At 44.9% G+C, this 14,026-nt stretch overlaps 1 protein-coding gene across 1 annotated transcript in view; it reads left to right on the forward strand.

Moving 5' to 3' along the window:
- Nucleotides 1-14,026, forward strand: part of mrpl39 (mitochondrial ribosomal protein L39) — a 33,467-nt gene that overhangs the window by 12,633 nt on the left and 6,808 nt on the right. The window contains exons 5-8 of the mRNA XM_063050289.1: nucleotides 2,731-2,798; nucleotides 6,897-7,009; nucleotides 10,761-10,826; nucleotides 12,719-12,872. Coding sequence (XP_062906359.1) covers nucleotides 2,731-2,798; nucleotides 6,897-7,009; nucleotides 10,761-10,826; nucleotides 12,719-12,872 — 401 coding nt within the window. The remainder of the gene's footprint in view (nucleotides 1-2,730; nucleotides 2,799-6,896; nucleotides 7,010-10,760; nucleotides 10,827-12,718; nucleotides 12,873-14,026) is intronic.

The following is a 14,026-nucleotide window of genomic DNA, read 5'->3' on the forward strand; positions in this document are numbered from 1 at the left end:
GCCCAGTTTCTGTGGAGTGGTGGGAGGGGGTTTGTTGAGGTGAAATGTGTCCATGGGAAGAGAGAAAGGGACAGAAGTGCTGATAGGATGAAATAATCGAGGTCGAGGGTAGCTGGTGAGGAAGCAGAAGTCCCTTGGATTGAATAGCAGCTCAGCAACAGGACACTTCACAGTCTAGAGTTGGAAGATCCCTTATAGAACCTAAAAGCACTACAGTGCAGAAACAGATCCTTTGGACCATCTAGTCCATGGCAAACTGTTATTCTGCCTAGTCCCATCCACCCACACCTGGACCATAGCCCTCCATACTATATGATATATATTTAGATTAGATTATGAGAACACTTGGTCCTCGTTTGTTGTCATTTAAAAATGCATGCATTAAAAAAATGATACAATGTTCCTCTGGTATGATATCACAGAAACATAAGACAGACCAAGACTAAAACTGACAAAAAACACATAATTATAACATATAGTTACAACAGTGCAAAGCAATACCATAATTTGATAGGAGCAGACCATGGGCACAGTAGAAAAAAAAAGTCTCAAAGTCCCAATAGCCCCAACATCTCATGCAGACGGTAGAAGGAAGAAAACTCTCCCTGCCATGCTTCCAGCGCCATATGCAGCAACCTGGAAGCACCCGACCGTAGCGGACTCTGAATCCGTCCGAAAACCTTGAGCCTCCGACACTGAGCACCGAGCACCATCTCTGCCGAGCGCTTCGACCCCAGCCGCCAAGCAGCAGGCAAAGCCGAGGATTCGGGGCCTTCCCCTCCGGAGATTTCGGATCACATAGTACCAGTGGCAGAGAAACAGGCATTTCAGAAGTTTCACCAGATGTTCCTCCGTGCTGTCACGTCTGCCTCCATCAAATCAGAATTGTGCACGGCCTCCTACTTGACAGATAACAGATATTCATCACCAGAGAGGGCGCGCGCGCTGCGTCGTGCCGCCATCTTCTCCTCCCTCATGCAATATCTGAAATCCATCTTATGGAAATATTTGTTTGATGATGAACTTCAGTAAAAAATAAATTACAAAAAAAAATGTTGCAACTGAACCCGCATCCTCCACCACTGCTGGCAGCTCATTCCACACTCTCACCACCCTCTGAGTGAAGAGGTTCCCCCTTATTTTCTCGTTAAATCTTTCACCTTTAACCCTTAATTTATGACCTCTTGTTCTAGCCTCTGCTAACCTCAGTGATAAAAACCTGCTTGCATTTACCTTATCTACACCCTCATAATTTTGTATCTCTCTATCAAATCTCCCCTCATTCTCCTACAGAGATCTGTTCTGATACCTTGTCTGTTTGTGAGGTGTTTGTTTTGAGCTGAGATGGTTGTGAGAGGACTACACTGAGTCTCAAAGTCCTTGGGTCCCTGCGGAGGGAAGTCAGCTATGGGAACTATGTTCTACATGACCACTGGTTGCACTCTGGCAGATACAGCTAGTGGCCATATGAAACAAGTGATCTCAGTCTCTTCAGCCGGTCGTGTCTGTGCTGACCATTATAGCAATGTAACTTATCCCACCTGCCTGCAAGGGGTGTGTAACTCTTTGTCTGTCTGTTCATATGTCACCAGATCTTTTCAACATGATCCATATCCCTCCATTCCCTGTATATTGATTTGTCTTTCCAGATGCACCTTAAATGCTTCTATTGTATCTGTTTCCAACACTTCGCCTGGCTCCAGGTACCTAATACTCTGTGTAAAATAAAAACTTGCCAAGTAAATCTCCTTTAACCACTCCCCCTCTCACCTTGGATCAGTGTTCTCTAATATTTGACATTTCCACCCTTGGAAGAGAACTCTGTCTACCCTATCTCTACCTTTCGTACTTCTATCTCAGCTTGTAGTGCTCCAGAGAGAACAATCCAGGTTTGTTTTGTTTATTTATTTAGAGATACAGTGCATGATAATCCGTTGGAGCTATGCTGCCCACCAACCCTAGCCTATTCACAGGACAATTTATAAGACCAGCTAACCTACCCCGGTATGTCATTGTACTGTGAGGGGAAACCGGAGCACCCAGGAACAACCCACGCATTCCACGTGGAGAACGTACAGACTCCTTACAGATGCCACTAGAATTAAATTTCGAGCTCTGATGCCCCAATCTGTAATAGCGCCTCGCTAACTGCTATGTTACCGTGGTACAGCAGGGGTCCTTAATGCTGACGTTGCCTTTGTGAGATTGATAAGGAAGATCAAGAACTGATTTTATTGTCCAAGGGGACTATTCAAGAATGGTCTATGTGTGGAATGGTTTATGTGTCCTCACCCTAGGGATGTTTTTAAAACCTTGGGAAACTCGTACCCAGAGACTGGTTGCTATCTGGGGTTTGTGGAATTGGGTACAACCACTATGCTTAAGAGACAGTTAGAGAGATACTTAAATAGACAAGGTAAAAAGGTAGGGTTTTTACGTAGAGTGGGACGTGGTGGCAGAGACAGATGCTTAACAGACTCTTAGGCACAAGGATGGATGGACGAAAATGGAGGGCTATGTGCAACAGTGGGGTTAGATTGATCTCGGAGTAGCTTAAAGAGTCACACAATACCTAGGCTATACCATTCTATTTACTGTATCTTCTGCTGTAGGTTAGAAGGAAAAGGTACTTGTGTGGGCACCCGGAATTAGCGTAGACGGGTAAAGAGGGTGGCAGGAGTCGGTGAGCTGTCGAGGCTGATTCTGTGCTGTACTGCTCTCCTCCTGCAGTGATCGCTGGAGCTTTCTGTTATGACGTGATACTGGACAGCCGGTTGGATGATTGGACACCCTCACAGGTGAGTGTACTACTTTCTGTTAAACTCTCTCGCTTGGACGTCCCAAGCATTCCTTGCTGATCTCACCCCATTCCTTTTGCTCTCCTCACCCCCATGATAAATGTTCAAAGCCACACCGTAGTTTATGCTGTAGGTTTAGACTGCAGCTGACATGCCATGATGTTGCTCATGATGGGGAGCTGGGCTGTTGTAAATCAACAGGACATTATCTCATTTAGTGTACACTGTTCTACTAAAAGATAGAACTGTGTCAGAGTGGTCCCTCCGTTTTAAAGACTCAAAATTTTATTTTATTAGAGAGAACACATGGAACAGGCCCTTCTGGTACAATCTGCCATGCCACCTATTTAATTTTAGCCTAATCACAGGACAATTTACAATGACCAATTAACCAACCAGTGCATCTTTAGAATGTAACTTCATCATCATCATGTGCTGTGTTGTTTAACATGGGTGATCATGGTCCCATGACCATGATTGTTCTTGGCAAATTTTTCTACAGAAGGCATTTGCCAATGCCGCCTTCTGGGCAGCGTGTTTACAAGATGGGTGACCCCAGCCGTTATCAATATTCTTCAGAGATTGTCTATCTGGTGTCAATGGTCACATAACCAGGAGTTGTGCTGTACACCAGCTGCTGATACGACCGTTCCCCCACCTGCTCTCATGGTTTCACATGGCCCTGATTGAGGGGCTGAGCAGATGCTACACATGCAGGCTAGCGGAGACAAGGAACACGTTACACCTCCTTCGCTATATCCAACTCACCACCCTAAATGAGCATAAGTGTAAATACTGTATGCACTGCTGGAAGAACTCACTAACCCTCAGCGAGTTGTCCCCTTATTTAAGTGTCTGTCTAAATGCCTTGCAAGGACAGACTGTGTCTGCTTCCACTCTCCCTTCTGGCAGTACGTTGCAGATATGTTCGGTTAGAAATAAGTTGTCATCGGCGAGGGAAGTTTACAGATTCCTCAGGTTGTGCGTATTTCTGGATAATGTAGTCCCTAGTTGCGAAATGCCTGCTTATAGAAACAGAATTAGGAAATATTTACAAAGGAGACACTGAAGCATTAGGCCTTTTTGGAGCTGATTGGATACTTTGATCCAAGTGTATAAAACTGAGGGGTTTAGATAGGGTAAATGCAAGCAGGCTTTCTCCACTGAAGCTAGGTGAGACTGGAACTTGATGTCCTGAGTTAAGGGTGAAAGGTGAAATATTTAAGGGGAACCGGAGGAGGAACTTCTTCACTCAGAAGGAGGAGATTAGTTTTATTTGCCACGTACATCAAAACATACAGTGACATGAATCGTTCGCATCATTGTTTTTTTTGTGTGATGTGCTGGGAACAGCCTGCAAGTGTTGCCACGATTCTGACACCAGCATAACATGCCCACAACTCACTGGCCCTAATTGTACACCTCTGGAACCTGGGAGGAGGCTCACATGGTCGCAGGGAGATTGTACAACTCCTTATAGACAGCAGCGGGAATCACATCTTGATCAGTGATTGTTAGCACTGTAAAGCGATTGAGCTAATCATTGTGCCATTGGAAGTGGTGAATGCAGGTTCATTTGCAACATACAGGGGAAGCTTGGGTGAATACACAGAGGGGAGGGCTGTGGTATAGATGCCAGTCAATGGGACTAGGCAGAATAACAGTTGGGCATTGAGTAGATGGGCTGAAGAGCCTGTCTCTGTGCTGTAGTTCTCTATGACTGAGTTAACTGGCTGGTGATATGAACAATCATTCCTGTATCATCATCTTGGGCAGTCCTTCTGGATCAAGGGTGACTTGTTTCCACTCTGGTTTTCTGGGTTCTGAGGTTAACGCTGAATCAGCAGAATCTTCCACAGATGTGGTGGGATTGGTGAATGTGTTGTTAGTAAGGTGGTGCACTCTATCCACAACTTATGCGGGCTGCACCACCTACTTGAGGTCACTGAAACCTCTTGTGAATAAAGGCAGAAGAGGGGGATGAAGTAAGAAGCTGGGAAGGGATAGCTGGAAGATGTAAGCACTGGAGAAGAAGGAATCTAATTGGAGAGGACAAAGGACTATCCGTACACATTACCCCTCACCTGATATCATCTATCATCTGCCCCCTTGTTCTCCTCCCCTTCACCCCCATCACATTATTCTACCTTGGGTCCCTTTCCTTTCCAGTCCTGATGAAGGGTTTTAGCCCAAAGTCTGTTTATTCCCCTTCACAGATGCTGCCTGACTTGCTAAGTTCCTCCAGAGTTTTGTCTGTGTTGCTCAAGATTTCCAGTATCTGCAGAATCTCTTGTGTTGAAGTTGTTATAAAGGTGGAATTATCCCAGACGCAGTTCATAGTTTTGACCACATGGTGTCACCCTTGCCTGGCTTGAGGTGCTGTCATTCCTGGCGTACACAGGTGAATATTGAATGGGGAAGCCTTGTCACCTGAACAACAGTAGCAGGAGAGGGTGGAGTTTTGGCTCGCACCACACCTCCTTATTGTTAACACGATTTGTATCAAGTGAAAATCTTGGCTATATCCTGGGAGTGGACCTCTAGGGTATCCGGGATCTCTTGGTGCCAGAATGTGTGGTGACACTTGCGGACTGCATCCTTGGGTGTGTTGGTTGCTAAAGCAAACAATGCGTTTCGCTTTGTGTTTCGATGTACATGTAATAAATATGAATTTGATCTAGAGTAAAATTATTTGGTGTAGGAAAGAAATCTTTCGTTGGAAGTATTTCCACAGGTTAAAAACTAAAAAGTCATGACTAGTACAAAGGCAGGCATATTTACTGTCCATGGTAGCATTGTGGTTAGCGCGATGCTATCGTACCTCGGGGTGTCGAAGTTCGGAGTTCAATCCGGGCACTGTCTTTAGGGAGTTTGTACATTCTCCCCACTGCAGCATAGATTTCCTCTGTGTGCTCTGGTTTCCTCTCACAGTCCAAAGACATACGGGTTAGTGGCTTAATTGGTCATTGTAAATTGTCCTGTGATTAGGCTAGGGTCAAATAGGTGGGTTGCTGGGCGGTACGGTCCTCTGGGCAGGGACTGTTCTGCGCTGCAGCTCTCAATCAATAAATAAATAAAAAGTTTTGTCTCAAATAGTGGACGTATAGTTTTGAAACCACCCGTCAGGCTCTGCCTCTTGCATTGTACGCGTGAGGGTTTAGTGGGGTAATCTTGCACACCAGTCTTTTTTTCAGTGGTTAATTTGTTTATTATTGCCACATGGACCAAGGTACAGTGGAAAAACTTAGTTTGGTCTGCATTCCACACAGATCATCTCACCACTTCAGTTCATTGAGGTTGTACAAAGGAAAACAGAATGTAGAATTCACTACCGGGTTGTTGGGAGAGACAGATACATTCGGAGCATTTAAGAGACTTTTAGATAGGCACATGAATGATAGAAAAGTGAGTGGGAAGGGTCAGATAGATCTTAGGGTAGATTACAAGGTCGGCACAATATTGTGGGCCGAAGGGCCAGTACTGTGCTGTTCTGTGTTCTATAGCACAGTAAATCCAATGTCAGGACCATAACACCAATGCTATAGCTGCAGTTCAAATACTTTAACCCTACTGGCAACGCTTTAGCCCCAGTGCCAACTCTAGTACCCTACTGCCAATACAGTAATCCCCTCGAGTCACCCAGGTCCGTCAGTACCTGTCAGTCCAGTGGGGACGTTGTAAGTCTGTCTGTTAAAGATGAGGGGTCTTGACGCAAAATGTTGCCTGTTTATTCCTCTCCAGAGATGCTGCCTGACCTGCCGAGTTTCTCCAGTATTTTGTGTGTGTGTGTGTGTGTGTTACTCTGGATTTCCAGCATCTCTGGGTTTATGGGAGGCTACTTACTGCTCTGATCGACAGAGATATCCCTATTTTTCAGGGAGAAATGGTTCCCATGGAGGGATTAGAGATCAGAGAGTAGTTTGGGTAATGTCTGTGAAGCAATGCTGTTGCCCCCAGGAATTACCCTCGGGCATGTTTTTTTTTGGCGGTAGCTCACTGCCCACCTGTCCAAGGACAGGTGGATTGGAAGTGGGGGTGGATTTACGTTAGCACATAGACAACATTCTCAGTGCCTGTGTTTCTGTCTGTGTGTTGCAGGAGAACCTACAGTCCCTGACTCAAGAGGCTCACAGACTTATCCACAAAAACCTGCCCTTTGAGTTGCTGGAGGTACCACCCAAGGTGGCCCGGGAGATCTTCGAGGACAACAAGTAAGTGAGAGGAATCAGAGTCTGGTTTACCACAACTGACAAACATTGTGAACTCTATTGTTTTGTAGCAACAGTACAGTGCAATACAGAAAGTAATTACTGTAAGTTACCAAAAAAAAAGAAAAAAATTAATAAAAAGAAATAAAATGAAGAATAAATAAACAAATATCTAGCACAAAAGAGGAATAGTGAGGTAGTTTTCATGGTCCTTTCAGAAATCTGATGGTGGAGGAGCTGAAGGTGGGTGTGGATCTTCAGCCTTTTGTACCTCACCTCTGATGGTAGTAATGAGAAAGGATGGTGAGGGTCCTTAGTGAAGGATGCTGTCTTCTGGAGGCATTTACTTTTGAAGATGTGCTTGTTGATGGGGAAGGTTGTGTCTGTGATGGAGCAGGCTGAGTTTACACCATTTTGCACCGTTTTCCTATCCCGTGCATTGGAGCTCCTCATCAGGCAGTGATCTTCTCTACTGTCGAAGATTTAGGATTTTAGGATGTCTTTGATGACATCCCAGATCTCTTCAAACTCCTAACGAAGTAGAACCGCTGTTGTGCCTTCTTCGTGCACTTTTTCAGATGCACCTCAGGATCAGGTTCAAAAAACTAGACAATGATAGAGATCTAGAAAATTATAAGGCTGGCAGGAAGAAGCTGAAGAATGAAATTAGGAGAGCCAGAAGGGGCCATGAAAAGGCCTTGGCGGGCAGGGTTAAGGAAAACCCCAAGCCATTCTACAAGTGTGAAGAGCAAGAGGATAAGACGTGAGAGAATAGGACCAATCATGTGTGACAGTGGAAAAGTGTGTATGGAATTGGAGGAAATAGCGGAGGTACTTAATGAATACTTTGCTTCAGTATTCACTACGGAAAAGTACCTTGGCGATTGTAGGGATGACTTACAGTGGACTGAAAAGCTTGAGCATATAGACATTTAGAAAGAGGATGTGCTGGAGCTTTTGAAAAGCATCAAGTTGGATGAGTCACTGGGACCAGACGAGATGTACCCTATGCTCCTGTGGGAGGTGAGGGAGGAGATTGCTGAACCTCTGGCAATGATCTTTGTATCATCAATGGGCACGGGAGAGGTTCCAGAAGACTGGAGGGTTGCAGGTATTCTTCCCTTATTCAAGAAAGGGAGTAGAGATAGCCCAGGAAATTATAAACCCGTGAATCTTACTTCAGTGGTTGGTAAGTTGATGGAGAAGATCCTGGGAGGCAGGTTTATGAACATCTGGAGAGGCATAATATGATTAGGAAAAGTCAGCATGGCTTTGTCAAAGGCAGGTCGTGCCTTACCAGCCTGATTGAATTTTTTGAGGATGTGACTAAACACATTGAAGGTACAGCAGTAGATGCAGTGTATATAGATTTCAGCAAGGCATTTGACAGGTACCCCATGCAAGGCTTATTGAGAAAGTAAGGAGGCATGGGATCCAAGGGGACATTGCTTTGTGGATCCAGAACTGGCTTGCCTACAGAAGACAAAGAGTAGTTGTAGACAGGTCATATTCTGCATAGAGGTCGGTCACCAGTGATGTGCTTCAAGGATCTATTCTGGGACCCTTTCTCTTCGTGATTTTTATAATTAACCTGGATGAGGAAGTGGAAGGATGGGTTAGTAAATTTGCTGATGGCACCAAGTGGGTGGTGTTGTGGATAGTGTGGAGGGCTGTCAGAGGTTACAGCGGGACATTATAGGATGCAAAACTGCAGATGGAGTTCAACCCAGATAAGTTTGAAGTGGTTCATTTTGGTCGATCAAATATGGTGGCAGAATATAGTATTAATGGTAAGACTCTTGGCAGTGTGGAGATCAGAGGGATCTTGGGGTCCGAGTCCATAGGACACTTAAAGCTGTTGTACGGGTTGACTCTGTGGTTAAGAAGGCATATGGCGTATTGGACTTCATCAACTGTGGGATTGAGTTTAAGAGCCTAGAGGTAATGTTGCAGCTATATAGGACCCTGGCCAGACCTCACTTGGAGTACTGTGCTCAGTTCTCGGCACCTCACTAGAGGAAGGATCTGAAAACTATAGAAAGGGTGCAGAGGAGATTTACGAGGATGTTGCCTGGATTGGGGAGCATGCCTTATGAGAATAGGTTGAGTGAACTTGGCCTTTTCTTCTTCGAGCGACGGAGGATGGAAGGTGACCTGATAGAGGTGTATAAGATGATGAGAGGCATAGATCGTGTGGATAGTCAGAGGCTTTTTCCCAGGGCTGAAATGGCTATCATGAGAGGGCACAGTTTTAAGCTGCTTGGAAGTACGTACAGAGGGGATGTCAGGGGTAAGTTTTTTTTATGCAGAGAGTGGTGAGTGCGAGGAATGGGCTGCCGGCGATGGTGATGGAGGCGGATACAATAGGGTCTTTTAAGAGACTCTTGGATAGGTACATGGAGCTTAGAAAAATAGAGGGCTGTGGGTAACCCTAGGTAATTTCTAAAGTAAGTACGTGTTCAGCACAGCATTGTGGGCTGAAGGGCCTGTATTGTGCTGTAGGTTTTCTGTGTTTCTAGAACCCATGAAAGACTGCATTAACTTGGGTGTTCACCCGGTGTGCAAATGACAACAAACTATACAGATACAAAAAGAAAGAAATAATAATAATAAATAAGTAACAAATATTGAGGACATGAGGTGGATAGTCCTTGAAGGCAAGTCCATAGATTGTGGGAACATTTCAGTGATGGTGCAAGTGAAGTTGAGTGAAATTATCCACGCTGGTTCAACAGCCTGATGGTTAAGGGGTAATAACTATTCCTGAACCTGGTGGTGTGGGTCCTAAGGCCCCTGTACCTCCTTCCTGACGGCAGCACTTTCCAGCCTTAAGGTGCTGTCACGAGGGAGTAAGCTGACCACTGATCAGGAAGGTGAACTCGTTCATGAAATGCATTCTTGTCTTTAATGGCTTTTGCATCAGTTTAAATTTATTGTTATGTACACAATTACAGTGAGGTACAGTGAAAAACTTCCTTGCAGCAGCATCACGGGTATGTGGGTTTAGACGGTACACCAAATACAAATTATACAAGTCAACGAAGAGAGAGGGAAACAAAAGTACTGTGGAAAAATGAGACAACAGTACAAATAAAAGGACACTGTCAGAGAACAGGTTGTGCAAGAGGTGGTCTATTGTGTTCCATTGCCGAGGTAGGAGGGTTGTGCAGGTTGGTTCAAGAACTTGATGATTCTTATGAGATTGTTACGATTGAGGATGGTGTGTGAAATGCACTGGTGTGTGTGTCCACCTCTGTAAGGACAATGATCGTCCCCATGAAGCGCCTGACTGGGGATGTGTGCTGGAAGATGTGGGTATGGGTGTGATGTAGTGTAATTTGTCAGTGCACGATTGTGATTATAGGCAATCGTGCCACATGCACCGACAGGCAGTGTGGGGGTGACATGGTAGCAGAGGTTAGCATTACGCTTTACAACCGTAGCTTTAAGATTGTGGTTCATTTCCTGCCTCTGTCTGTAAGGGGGTTGTACGTTCTCCGCCTGACCGTGTGGGTCCCTCTGGGTGCTCCGGTTTCCACCCACATTTGAAAGGTGTAGTGTTTGTAGCTTATTAAGTTGTGGGTATTCTATGTTGGTGCTGGAAGCATGGCAATATTTGCTGGCTCCCCCCCAGCATATCCTCAGACTGTGTTGATTGTTGATACAAAAAAAAACATTTCACTACATGCTTCAGTGTTCATAAGACAAATAAAACTAATCTTAATAACCTTTGCTTCTGAACTTCTCTTCACAGACACAAACTGGCGGTGATTGAGGAGCGGGCTTCCCGCCACCCCAGGAAACTGGTAAAGCTGTACAGGTGAGATCTACTTCTCTCTGGTGGGGTTTCCTGCTCCACCTGCTGTAGCGTGATGTAGTTTCTTTAAGCTTGTTATAGCCAGGGGAGGGGAGTAGTGCAGATAAAATCCCACTACCTATAAAATGGCGTGAGGCTTAAACAGCCTCTGACAACCAAGTCCAGCTCCTGGCCTTCACGTGTGGCTTAGCTACTAAGCCTGGTGGAACCTTCTCTGCTGATAGAAGGGCAAAGGCCCTCACTGGTGCCTTAAAACCAGTCGCTTTGGGCAGATGAGGTTCATTAACCGTGGTTGGCAGTTCATCTCGGAGAAAGAAGGCCTTGGTCTCAAATCTCTGCTGTCTTGTGACTATACCCACTCATGGGGAAGGCTTCAAGAATAAACCCTGAGGGAAAATCTGGAGCTGGAGTCCCTAAGGAAGTGCTACGTTGAATTCAGTGCTGACTGCCAACTCTTGCTGGTGCCAAACTCTATCAATCTTTGCATTTCCTTTAGATTCAACAGCTGTGTGGAGAGGGGAAGCCTGCTGCATGGGCAACAGCTTGCTCTCCATATCGTACTGCCCTGGCTTGTGTATTGACTTGCATATCACGTAGACAGCTGGGACACAACATCCATGGTCAACCCCACCCAATGAGTACCTTGACTGTTGTGAGGCTGGAAAACATAGAACACTATGGCACAGTATAGGTCCTTCGGTCCACATTGTTATGCCGACTTTTTAACTTACTCCAAAATCAGTCTAGCTGTTCCCTCCGATGTAGCCCTCCTTTTTTCTATCATCTATGTGCCCATCTAGGAGTTTCTTAAATGCCCCTAATGTATCTTCCCTGACCTGGCAGGGCATTCCACACACCCACCACTGTTGCAAGTTACCTTGCCTATTTAATTATCTGTCTCACTGTCCATTAAGCATAGTGATTGTTTCTTACTCCACAAACTCCAGATATCAACCACTAGTAGGTAAGGGTATCCCAAGGTGAAAAACATACCATAGTTAAGGAAGTGAGGCTTTCCTCAATATGTGTATATATTAAAAAAAAACAAAAAAAAAATTAACCTCTAACATCCTTTCCATACTTTATTCAATTCACCTGAAAATTATGGCCGCTGGTATTAGCCTTTTCCGCCCTGGGAAAAAGTCTGGCTGGTTACTTGGTCTATACTTGTTATTATCTTGTACACATCCTTTCCTCCAAAGGGGAAAGCCCCAGCTTGCTCAGCCTATCCTCATAAGACATGCTCTCTGTTCTGTCAGGTGACATGTCTCGTTTCAGTAATTAGGTTCCCTCGCACAAGAGGTTTTCAGAGGCAGCCCTCCAAAACTTTGAAGAGCATATGCTGTAGGTTGGTGTGCAGGTTAGGGGGTCCAGCGTCTATGATGTTAGGCTAGTAATCACAAACCTGGCCTACGGATCCACAGGCGAGAGTTGCATTCCACCGCAGTAGGGATACGTAAATTTGGGTAATTGTAATAAACATGAAATGGATTTGACGGTAATGTTTATGGTCACCATAAATGGATGGCAAGGGAGCATAGTGGTTAGCACAACACTATTGCAGCGCCAGTGACCCACGTTCAATTCCCGCTGCTGCCTTTAAGGAGTTCGTTGCCCCCGTGACCGTGTGGGTTTCCTCCACATGCTCTGGTTTCCTCCCACATTCCAAAGACGTATCCGTTAGTAGGTTAATTGGTTACATGGGTGTAATTGGGCATGGGCTTGTAGGACTGGTAGAGCCTGCTTCCTGCATCTCTTCAAAAAAAAAAGAATTCAGCACCTGGTTTATTGTCTCTTCCGTAAGTCGTGAAATTTGTTTTGTGACAGCAATAAAATGCAAGACATAAAGTTATTGTGAGATACTGTAAACCGTATCACTTGTTATGTTACTGCAGGTGCGGTGATTTTGTCGATGTCAGTGACGGACCACACATCTCCCGCACTGGAATCTGCTCACAGTATGAGATCACTGCTGCCCACAATCTGGACACGAGCCAGTCTGGCCTGGAGCGCAGGTTCCAGGGGCTCTCACTACCCCTTCACCTGAAGGTAAGGCAGCACAAAGGTGAAGCAAGTACCTAGACCAAAATCTGTAGGGTTTTAGAGGGTATGTAACATAACAAAATGTATCAGTAGAGATTGGAAAGATAAAAAAGGACAAAGACATGATAAAAATTGCAGGGAATGGGACAAGTGGCAGAAACCTTTCAGATGTTGTTAGCAGAACTGTGCTTTATTTGTGCAAGTGGGTTGTTGTAATTGTGATGTGTGCTGTTAATTGATGTGAGCTGTCTTGTATTTGGGAAAAATGCTAAAGTTCTTTTATTTTTTTTCCACACTGACGTCAGATTGTGTTTTCAGATTGTAATGAATACCAGCACTACAAAGGCCTTTAGTCCAGTTCAGTTTCTGCTCTGCAAGACTTAGTGCAGGACAGTGGCGCTACGCACATAAGGCTGATCCTTTATAAAGCATTGGTCAGACCACATTTGTAGTATTGTGAATTGTTTTGGACCCCTTATCTTCTTTATTTATTTATTTAGAGATGCAGCGCAGAGTAGAATCAGAATCAGGTTTATTATCACCAGCATGTGACGTGAGATTTGTTAATTTAGTAGCAGCATTTCAATGCAATACGTAATATAGCAGAGAGAGAGAAAAAATAACAATAAATAAAATAAAACATAATAAATAAACAAGTCAATCAATTATATGTATTGAATAGATTTTGAAAAATGTGCAAAAACAGAAATACTGTATATTAAAAAAGTGAGGTAGTGTCCAAAGCTTCAAAGTCCATTTAGGAATTGGGTGGCAGAGGGGAAGAAGCTGTTCCTGAATCGCTGAGTGTGTGCCTTCAGTTTTCTGTATCTCCTACCTCAGGGGTCTCCATGCTTTTTTTGCACCGCGGACCGGTTTAATATTGACAATATTCTTGCGGACCGGCCGACCAGTGGGGCAGTGTTCAAGTAGGGTTAAACTCACCTCAACATGTCTTTTACAGTTAGGGTTGCCAACTTTCTCACTCCCAAATATGGGACAAAAGTATCCCGGGACACTTCACCCCAGGAAGGACTACCATGACCATGAAGCCTTGCGGGGGCACCTGTGTGTGCATGCGTGATGTGCGCGTAGACGTGTGTGTGCGTGATGTGCGTGCGTGATGTGCGCGTAGACGTGTGCGTGCGCCTACGTGCCGATTT

Source organism: Mobula hypostoma, chromosome 6 (assembly GCF_963921235.1).
Source record: "Mobula hypostoma chromosome 6, sMobHyp1.1, whole genome shotgun sequence".
NCBI lineage: Eukaryota > Metazoa > Chordata > Chondrichthyes > Myliobatiformes > Myliobatidae > Mobula > Mobula hypostoma.